An 11,185-nucleotide genomic window follows, 5' to 3' on the forward strand; every position below is an offset into this window, starting at 1 on the left:
CGGCAGGAAGGAAGCCCGAGTTAAAAGCAGTTTAGGTCATGTCTCCCAATACTGTAGTTTGCTGATCCCCTCTCTCACTTGGGACATGGGGTCAGGCTCCCCGGTGGGCACCTGCCATTGTTACCTTACCTGTGCTCACAACACCTGGCAGGGGTATGTCGTCCCCCACGTGACGGGTGAGCACAGGGAGCACTTGAGGATTCCTTCCCTCGACCCCGTCACACGGCAGATAAGGGATGGGGAAGGACCCCGCTCAACCTTGGGCTGACCTGGCACCTCTCCTTTGACCATGCAGCCTCCTCCGGAAGACTGGGATCTGGTGAAATGGGCCTCTCTTCCCTTGAGGCCTGGGCCACCCCACATCCCTCCGCCCACCACCTCCATCCTCCCGGGCCTGACTGCTCTGTCTCTCTCCAGGTGTCTGAAGAACCCCCTGGAGACCTTGTCGATTACCAAGTGCCTGATTTCAGAGGCAGACCTGATGCATCTGTCGCAGTGGCCGAGCGTCAGCCAGCTGAAGGATCTGAGCCTTAGCGGGGTCAACCTGACCGGCATAAGCTCCAAGCCCCTCTGGGTCCTGATCGAGAAGGCCTCGGCCACCCTCCAGGACCTGGACCTGGACGAGTGTGGCATCATGGACTCCCAGTTCAGCGCCCTCCTGCCCGCCCTGAGCCACTGCTCCCAGCTCACCACCTTCAGCTTCTGCGGCAACCCCATCTCGATGGCTGTGCTGGAGAGCCTGCTGCGCCACACCGTGGGGCTGAGCAAGCTGAGCCACGTGCTGTACCCCGCGCCCTTGGAGAGCTACGAGGACGTGCACGGCACCGTCCACCTGGGCCGCCTGGCGCACCTGCACGCCCGGCTCAAGCAGGTGCTGCAGGAGTTGGGGCTTCCCAGTATGGTCTGGTTCAGCGGCGACCCCTGTCCGCACTGTGGCGACAGGACCTTCTACAACCCAGAGCCCATCCTGTGCCCCTGTTACATGGCCGCCTAGCCCAGCGAACGAGCCGCAGGCTTTGTCGCGGGCACGCGGACACTGCCGCTCAGACGTCAGCGCATCTCGAAGAAACACAAGCTATAGTTTCAGACAATTGTTCATTGTTAGCGGGAAAAGGACAGGTGATTCAGAGCTGGGCGGGGGGGATGGTGACTTGGGGAGTTGATGGGATCTTCGGGGAGATGCATCTTGTAGAGTTAGAAATGTGAATCTAAATTTCTAGAGGGGGATTCAGGCTTGAGAAGTAGATGGGGGCGTTACCCCTACGTGAATAGTTATAAAGAAATGGTCAGAAATAAAGGGAACCTCAGTGTCATTCACCTGGTGTTCGCTGTGATCTGTGACCGTGATTCTCCCGTTTAAACCTCAGTAATCTCCTGTTAGTGATTAAGTAAGAAGCCAGCATGTGTGAGGCCCAGGCACCCTAGGCTGGACGAGGTTCGGCCCCAAGAGTTAACAGCACCATTTCTCCCTCCCTTTGGTCTTGTTTCTGGATCACCTGTTAGGTCCTCACTACTTCTGTGGCTGTTCAGTCTATCATTGCACACAAGGTGTGTCCTCAGGGCCTGGAATGTACTAAGTGTCCAATAGTGAGCACCATTGGAGGAAACATTCTTCCAAGGGACCCTCGCTGCCAGCTCCGCCCAGGCCCTGGACTCCAGCACCCTCCCCAGTGGATCCAGCAGATGCAGAGCCTCCATCCCTGGCCCTGGGTGGTGCCAGGATAGGGCTTCAATGTGCAAAGTCAGGCCCCGAGCCCTGGGAGGAAAATCCATCCACAGACCATCTGGAGCCTCTGGCACTCACCAGCCCATACCCGCCTTCCCACTGCGTCCAGCCCCTTGAATTCAGTTAGTTGTGTCCTGTAAAAACATCCTAATTCCTGCTAGCAAAATACTAGTAAGCTCACATAGACAAAGAACATTTGTTTACTATTCGTTTCCCACACTGAAAAGAGTTCATCGTTTTGTGCGGAGGTAGGTCACACCAGGGTGAGAATGCCCTTCTTCCGGGAAGGCCCCCCTTCTTCCCTGTCGAGGAGGTGATAAGCCAGCTCTGATGCCCTGGATTCTGGGTCCCAAGAGAGAACAAACCCACGCCAGGTCTTGGGAGCACTCGGATAGAGCAGGTGAACGTCAGATTTGTTTGGGGGTGTGGTGGGGCCACCCCGTGCGACGCCCCAAGACAGCCCATCCAAATGAAAGGGACACGAGCTTCCCTGGGGGCGCAATGGTTAAGAATCCACCTACCAATGCAGGGGACACGGGTTCGAGCCCTGGTCTGGGAAGATCCTGCATGCCGCAGCGCAACTAAGCCCGTGCGCCACAACTACTGAGCCTGCACGCTACAGCTACTGATTCCTGCGTGCCTAGAGCCCATGCCCCGAAACAGAGAAGCCACCGCAGTGAGAAGCCCGTACACCACAATGAAGAGCAGCCCCTGCTCGCCGCAACTAGAGAGTCCGTGCGCAGCAACAAAGATCCAACGCAGCCAAAAATAAGTAAATAAATACAAAAAAAAAAAAAAGGGACACGTCATACAGTGGAGTCCGCCCTGTGGCCCTGGGCTGCCTTACCTGGCTTCCCACACAGGACCTGGGGAGGAGGCCACACACCAAGGCCGGGGCAGGGCTCGTCTGCATGTCCCAGACCAGGAGCCATCCTCCACCGCCTATCTGGTGTGGCCAACTGTCAGCAATCCCTTATCCTGCCGCACAGCCACTGGCCCTTCTCTATCCTCTTCCCCTAGCAGGCACCCTCTTTTCTTCTGCCCCACCCCTGCCAGCCTCCTACCCTATGCCCCGTAAGAAAGAACAAGAAATGGACCCCTCGGCTTGTGGACATGCTTTGCCATTTCTGAAAGAAGAGAGAATGCAGAAATCTGTATAAGTGATGGTGTGCTGGGAAGAAGGGAGTCAGGAAAAGATCTCTCTTACTTTTCCCCAGTGTGCACCCAGTCTCAGCATCCCCAAGCATCCCTAAATTACAGAGCGTATTTTCCGGAACGGGAACTGGCACCTCTGGGATATGAGGAAAAGTATACAGGACGACCAGGTTCTCCACGAGGAAGGACAGAGGCAGAGATCGTGTGATCTCAGTGCCAGATTCCTCAGCCGCAAAACAGATAATCACACTGGCCTCGTGACATTGCAGTGAGGTCACCCACAGGGCTAACCTACGGAAGGCACTTGCCCCGGTCATGGATGGCCCCATATAGGACAGTGGTGATTATTAGCTGCCCGATGCAAGTAAAGGAAGAAAAGCAAAAGTGAACACTGCCTCTTGCTTCTCAAGCAGGGTGCCCTGCACTTGGGACTTTATTTGGCCCAGAGACCACACTTGAGAAAGAAATCTTACAAAAGTCTTTGTTCAGAATTTAGATTTTGTCATGAACATGTTCAAAGAGGCATATGCTATCAATGCAGTGAGGTTCTCAAAGTCAAGTTTGGCTGGAGAGGAAGCTCATCCGTAAGGATGGGGCATGGGAGGTAGTGACTGCTGGGGGCCCAGGGGCCCGGCGGCCGTGTGGATGGAGGCCCTGTGTGTGGGGGGGCAGGGGGAGCGGGGTCTGCAGCTGTTGGGAAGCAGGCAGGGAGAGTATGGCACATAGGGTGGGATGATTGGAAGTAACCATTTACCCAGGAGCAGCCCCAGCTGCACGTCGGACAGGCAGGAGGGTTAGGGCAGCTGAGGGATAGGATGTGAGAGGGGTGAAGCTGAATAGGAAAGAGCCAGAGAGCAATCTAACACAGGGAAATAGCCACGGGCAGAAACAAGACCAAAAGAAGGCCTGACATGGGAGCTCCCTGGCAGTCCAGTAATTAGGACTCGGCGCTTTCACTGCCTTGGCCTGGATTCCACCCCTGGTCTGGGAACTAAGATCCTGCAAACTGTGCAGCACAGCCGAAAAAAAAAAGGCCACACAAAACATTCTCTGACATAAGTCTCGTACCAATGTTTTCTTAGGTCAGTCTCCCAAAGCAATAGAAAGAAAAACAAAAACAAACAGGACCTAATCAAAGTTCCTACATAGCAAAACTTTTGCACAGCAAAGGAAACCGTAAACAAAATGAAAAGACAGCCTACGGACTGGGAGAAAATATTTGCAAATGATGCGAACAACAAGGGCTTAATTTCCCAAATATACAAATAGCTCCTACAATTCACTAACCAAAACAAAACCCAATTGAAAAATGGGCAGAAGAACTAAATAGACATTTCTCCAAAGAAGACATCCAGATGGCTGATAGGTACATGAAAAGATGCCCAACAGCACTAATTATTAGAGAAATGCAAATCAAAACTACGCTGAGGTACTAATAAGGGGGCTTATGCAACTAGGTTCCGAGAGAAATAGCCTAGACTCTGCAGCTGACACAAAGTTGGAGGGGAGTTGGAGACGCTGAGTCTGTGTCGTGGGATACTTTGAACTGCAGAAATGCAGTGGTGGGTGCCATGTGGACCCAAAAGTGCCAGAGTGGGGTTCGTGTGAGAAGCACAAGTGCCCGGGGGGACCCGGGGTCCGACCTCTACATACTCCCCACACTCATGGCCCCGTTGGGCACCTGCATGGCTTTGTTCTTTTCCACAGGATATTCAATATCTTATCTTCCTTTGAGGAGATGGACCCATGTTTTCCTCACTTCACTCGTTGGTGAAGATCCAGCTCCACTTGCTTCTTTCTTCCAGCTCAGTTCCCCCAGTGTTTTAGTTGACAGGTAGAGAAGTGCTTCCACGCAATCCCTTAAATGGACCAAAACGGTTCAGGACAGAGATGAAACCTGACTGCCTCCTAAAACCTTTGACATTACCTAAGTGATGAGAGTGATCAAGGTGTCTTTTGTTAATGAGGTGACTTCAGGAAAGTGCCTAAGGCTGGGGGTGGTGGTCAGTGGGGCCAATCCTGTGATTAGAGGGTTGAAACAATCAGTCCCAGCCCGATGACCTCCAGGGAGGAGAGAGGGGCTGGAGGTTGAGTTTACCCCCCATATGGCCAATGATGTGGCTACAAAATAAATGATCCCAAAACGCAGGGGCTTAAAACAATAACTGTTCCCTGTTGCACAGTTACTGTGGCTTAGCCAGGTGTTTCTGGCTCAGAGTCTCTTGTGAGGGTCGACTCAAAATACTGGCTTAATCGGCTTATTCGTCTGAAGACTTGACAGACTTGACTTGTGCTGGAGAATCCTCCCCCAGGACGGCTGTCTCCCTTGGCTTTTGGCTGGAGGCCTCAGTGCCTCCCCACGTGGACTTCCCCAGAGGGCTGCCGGAGTGTTCCCATGGCATGGCTGCTGGCTGGCTTCCGCCAGAGCGGGTGATTCAAGAGAGCAAGGCAGAATGGCCATTGTGATCTAATCTTGGAAATCACACACTAGCACTCCACAGTATCCTGCTGGTGCCCTGCTCCTTGTGAGAGGTCACGATACACGGGTGTGAAGACCAGCGTGCAGGGATCACCGAGGGCCATCTTGAAGGCTGGGTTTCACAATAGTACCAAATTATTTGCAGGCATTATTTTATTTAATAGTCATAACGATCCAGGGAGGTAGTTACCATTTACTTCTGTGCTCCAGAACCTGGCGTCATGTCTGGCAGACCCCGGACACTTGAGACTTTATTGAAAGAGAGATGCACGTGAGGGATTAAGAGCTCAGGATCTATAGACCCATTGCCAAGGTCCAGGCCTGGGATGCGATTTATTTTGGGACAGTGAGCAAGTTTCTTAATATCTCAGATGGCCAATTGGCACATGAAAAGACGCTCAATATCACTAATTGTTAGAGAAATGCAAATCAAAACTACGATGAGGTATCACCTCACACCAGTCAGAATGGCCATCATCAAAAGATCTGCAAACAGTAAATGCTGGAGAGGGTGTGGAGAAAAGGGAAGCCTCTTGCACTGTTGGTGGGAATGTAAATTAATACAGCCACTATGGAGAACAGTATGGATGTCCTTAAAAATCTAAAAATAGAACTACCATATGACCCAGCAATCCCACTACTGGGCATATCCCCTGAGAAAACCATAATTTAAAAAGAGTCATGTACCACAATGTTGATTGCAGCTCTATTTACAATAGCCAGGACATGGAAGCAACCTAAGTGTCCACTGACAGATGAATGGATAAAGAAGATGTGGCACATATATACAATGGAATATTACTCAGCCATAAAAAGGAACGAAACTGAGTTATTTGTAGTGAGGTGGATGGAACTAGAGTCTGTCATACAGAGTGAAGTAAGTCAGAAAGAGAAAAACAAATACCGCATGCTAACACGTATATATGGAATCTAAAAAAAAATGGTTCTGATGAACCTAGGGGCAGGACAGGAATAAAGACACAGCCATAGAGAATGGACTTTACGACACGGGGAGGGAGAAGGGTAAGCTGGGATGAAGCAAGAAAGCAGCATGGACATATCTACACTACCAAATGTAAAATAGATAGCTAGTGGGAAGCAGCTGTATAGCACAGAGATCAGCTCCGTGCTTTGTGACCACCTAGAGCGGTGGGATAGGGAGGGTGGGAGGGAGGCTCAAGAGGGAGGGGATATGGGGATATATGTATACGTATAGCTGATTCACTTTGTTATACAGCAGAAACTAACACAACATTGTAAAGCAAGTATACTCCAATAAAGATGCTAAAAAAAAACCCCAAAACCTAAAAATAGAGCTACCTTATGATCCAGCAATCCCATTCTTGGGCATATATCCAGTGAAAAACGTGGTTCTAAAGGATACATGCACCCTAATGTTTATTGCAGTGCTGTTTACAATAGCCAAGACATGGAAACAACTTAAAAGTCCATCAACAGAGAAGTGGATAAAGAAGATGTAGTACGTATATACAATGAAATATTACTCGGCCATTAAAAAGAATAAAATAATCCCATTTGCAGCAACATGGATGGACCTGGAGATTATCATACTAAGTGAAATAAGTCAGACAGAGAAAGACAAATATCATATGATATCGCTTATATGCAGAATCTTAAAAAGAAAAGATACAAATGCACTTATTTACAAAACAGAAAGAGACTCACAGACTTGGAGAACGAGCTTATGGTTACAGGGGGAAAGACTGGGGGGAGGGATAGATTGGGAGTTTGGAATTGACATGTACACACAGCAGTATTTAAAAGAAAATGCCTTTCCTTTGAAAAAAAAATCTGTACTATAGTATATCATATTATAATAATTAGATATAATAATAATATATACCTACCTTCTCATAACTTTGTGTTTTTTAATAATTAATTAATTAATTTTTGGATTCGTTGCATCTTCGTTGCTGCACGCGGGCTTTCTCTAGTTGGAGCTACTCTTCAATGCAGTGCGCAAGCTTCTCATTGTGGTGGCTTCTCTTGTTGTGGAGCACGGGCTCTAGGCGTTCGGGCTTAGTACTTGTGGCTTGTGGGCTCTAGAGCGCAGACTCAGTAGTTGTGGCGCGGCATGTGGGATCTTCCCAGACCAGGGATCGAACCGGTGTCCCCTACATTGGCAGGCAGATTCTTAACCAGTATGCCACCAGGGAAGTCCCATAACTTTGATTAAATGCAATAAAAGACATAGAGCTCCAGGAACAGGGCCTGGCTCATCGTCAGTGCTAAATAAACATTAATTGCTGTTATTGGTATTATTATTCCCAACAATAGCTCCCGCTTCCGGTGAGGCTTTCAGTGACTCAGTCGTTTTCGGGGTAAAGATAGAACCTAGTGGCATTTTAAGCCACCATTGGAAAAGGCTTGGGATCTTTTCTAGTAGAAACATACAACCAGAAAACACAGATATGTCCAAAGAGCACTCTCTGACATTTATCTGTAAGTTGCTTCGACTTTGAATTTGGGACGCCCATGCCTTTGTGTTCACGAAGCATCTCATGCCTCCCTTTGTGGTCCTTCCCTCACATCCTCCACAGAAGATGCATTCTGGTTTGCTTCTGATCATTTGAAATCAAATGAGAATAATCATCCAACTCCGTGATCGATTTCTCCCCATCCAAGTTAAAGTCACTCAGTAAAATTATGTTAATAAAACACAACTTAAATTTGTGGAGTATGCAAATAATATACACCATTTACATGAAAGCAGGGGAAGAGGGGTGTGTGCTTGTGGATGAGGAAGACATGCAAGGAAGGACACTTGAGAAATTCTCAACAACAGTTTATTTTGGGAACAGAGACAGATACCTGTGGTCTGGGGCAGGAGTGAGGCTTGCTGTACAGTGGGTGAATGCTCTTTTGTGTGGTTCGCTTTTATTGTTAACTCTGCATAAGTATGATTTTTAATTGAAAAGTAGTTTCTGAGAATTCCCTGGGGGCCCAGTGGTTAGGACTTTGAGCTTCCACTGCAGGGGGCAGGGGTTCAATCCCTGGTTGGGGAACTAAGATCCTTCAAGCCACAGAGCTAGGCCAAGAAAAAGGAGTTTCTAAGAGACAATACATTATCCCTGGATCCACTGTCTAACTGTGCTTTTATGCCACTAATATCCCCGCAGGTTTTATTTTGTTTTGTTTTTAAATGAATAAAAACTTGTACATGATTTTTATTCAAAGGCTGACCAAAATCCATTCTCAATTGTCAAAAAAAAAAAAAAGAGTCACATCTGATTTCAGGATTTCAGCGTTAGTTGTAACTTGACATTTTTCTCCTTGGCATGATTCATCTGTAATTTGGAGTTTTTACCTTAATCCATGTGGTACAGACAGAATTTCCCCCGAATCCTGGTTCTCTGCCAACCTGGCAGAGCTAAGGTTTTAACTAATTCCCCTTGCCCATCAGAGCACTTTTCTGTGACCAAGTCCCCTTCCTTAGGGGTACCCCTTAGAGTTGGGGGCTCCCACTAAACCCTTTTTGTGGCTAGCATGGGCCACTGAAATTTTCATCTAGGAATGCCCTGGAAATTAACATCACCTTGCTTTGGGTAAGCAGGTGGTATAAGTCATCACTGATTGAATTTTTCAGTGTGTCCTGGTCCTTGCCTTTTGGTCCATCTCTGCCACACCCTTACATTTAACTCAGAGCCTAGAGCTGAGAGCAGAAGCAGCAGGAAGCTGAAGGCTCTGCCACTGATTATGAAAGCCCTAGTCTCTTGAGATAAAGCTCTCCCAGGGAGAGTGGAGGAGGAAAAAGCTTGGAGAACAATGGTAGAGCCAAGCTCTCCCCTGGAGGTGGAGGAAGGGGTAGAGGCTGGCCACCTGGGTTAGCGTCCTCAGGAAGAGGTGTGCTTCCTGGGCCACATTGTAAAGTAGAGTCCACTTTTCACACAGCTCTGGTCTGCATGTCAGGAGGACAGCCTGTGGTCCTGAGGGCCTGATCTCCTCCTGGGTACAAAGTTCTAAGATGGTGTGAGATGCCCAGCCCTGTTGGTAGATAATCAGGCTGACCACATATCACTCCACTATCATGACCACAAGTCCCAGGAAGCTGTCTCCACAGCACTGGGCCTGGGCTGGACTTGGCCATGGGGCTGTCCATGGAAGGAAAGGTTAGAACAGGTCATTTCCTTTTTTTTTTTTTTCTGCCCCACCGTGCAGCATGTGGGATCTTAGTTCCCGGACCAGGGATCGAACCCACGTCCCCTGCTGTGGAAGCGTGGAGTCTTAACCACTGGACCTCCAGGGATGTCCCAGAATATTCTGTTATACAGCTGTGTTTGTTTTTCTTCCTTTTCTTGGCCAAAACAGATACTTCCCCTCACATTCAGGAAGGTATGAGAATGGGGCTTGCTCTGTCCTCAAGGTTCTGTCCATCAGAGTCTAGAGTGAGAAGTAAAAGAGTTGGGGCCAGAAAGAGAATTGAGTGGGGCCCCTAGCAGCAGTGGTCTTCAGGAAGGAATCCACAAGAGGAACAGACTGCTTCCTGGAAAATCAGGGTGGTTGGGCATTTGTTGATGGCCGGCAGTCACCTGGGAGCTGAGCTGTCACCTCCATACCCCCTACCTATACCTGAGGTGAGCCCTCTCCATGGGCTCCTGATCTAAAGAGTGTGTAAGAGTGCTAGGGCGGCCATAACAAATACCACAGACTGGGGGTGGGGGAGAGCTTAAACAACAGGAAATTATTTTCTCCCAGTTCTGGCAGCTAGAAGTCCAAGATCAAGGTGTTGGCAGGGTGGCTTCTCCTGAGGCCTCTCTCCTTGGCGTGCAGATGGAGAGAGTGTTCTTGTTGTGTCCCTGTGTTCCTCTATGTCCAAGCATCCCTGATGTCTTGTGTGTCCCAATTCCCTTTTTGCCACGCTGCGTGGCTTCTGGGATCTCAGTTCCCCAACCAGGGATTGAACCCAGGTCCTCGGCAGTGAAAGCACGGAGCCCTAACCACTGGACCGCCAGGGAATTCCCCTCCCTCTTTTTATACAGAGACCCATCAGATCGGATTAGGGGCCACCCTAATAACCTCGTTTTAACTTAATCACCTCTTTAAGAGTATTATCTCCAAATACGGTTACATTCTGAAGTGCTGGGGGTTAGGACTTCAACATATGAATTTTGCAGGACACAATGAAGCCCAAAACAGGGGGTGATGGTAGGGGTGATTCACCTGGTGGATGCTGCACAGATGCTGTCATCATCTGAAGCAGGGGATTTGTAACCCACCTGCTCCTTAGAAAGACCTGGGACCTTTAATAATACAGACTCCCTGGTCCCATTTCTGAAGATACTGATTCTGTTGGTTTGGAGTAAGATGGGTAGAATCAACCAGGACATAAGTACTTTTCAATAGCTCCCTAGTATTTACTGGTTAATATTTGGTCCTTGGCCAAGTGGCCTGGGCATCACCTGGAGCTTGTGAGAAACTCAGACTCTTAGGCTCTACCCAGAACTGCTGGACCACAATGTGCATTTTCACAAGACCGTGTAGCTGATTCCTTAGATTCACTGAGGGTTAAGAAGCACAATCCAGGTGATTCAGAAGTGCAGCCCGAACTGACTCCTGATCTCTGGGCTTTGCTTACATATCCCAGGTGGGGGTCCTAGAATCTCTGACGGGGAGGGGGAGGCACCCAGCTCAAGCTCCAGCCTCTGATAGGTTTATTTTTTATATTTTTCTAATATTCATTCATTCATTTACTTGGCTGTGCCGGGTCTCAGTTGCAGCATGTGGGATGTTTCTGACTTTATTTTATTTTTTAGTTTCGGCATGCGGGATCTAGTTGCCTGACCAGGGATCGAACCCGGGCCCCC

At 49.0% G+C, this 11,185-nt stretch overlaps 1 protein-coding gene across 1 annotated transcript; it reads left to right on the top strand.

The window, feature by feature from the left end:
- The first annotated feature begins 289 nt into the window (after positions 1 to 289).
- LOC113630067 (melanoma antigen preferentially expressed in tumors-like) lies at positions 290 to 1,284 on the top strand. Its single transcript, XM_027125278.1, has one exon. It carries the CDS (start codon positions 290 to 292, stop codon positions 992 to 994), a length of 705 nt encoding a protein of 234 aa, XP_026981079.1. The 3' UTR covers positions 995 to 1,284.
- The last annotated feature ends 9,901 nt before the right edge of the window (positions 1,285 to 11,185 follow it).

The sequence above is a fragment of the Aethalodelphis obliquidens genome, unplaced genomic scaffold (assembly GCF_003676395.1).
Source record: "Aethalodelphis obliquidens isolate GAN/ISIS:26980383/991018 unplaced genomic scaffold, ASM367639v1 scaffold28, whole genome shotgun sequence".
In the NCBI taxonomy this organism is placed as follows: Eukaryota; Metazoa; Chordata; class Mammalia; order Artiodactyla; family Delphinidae; genus Aethalodelphis; species Aethalodelphis obliquidens.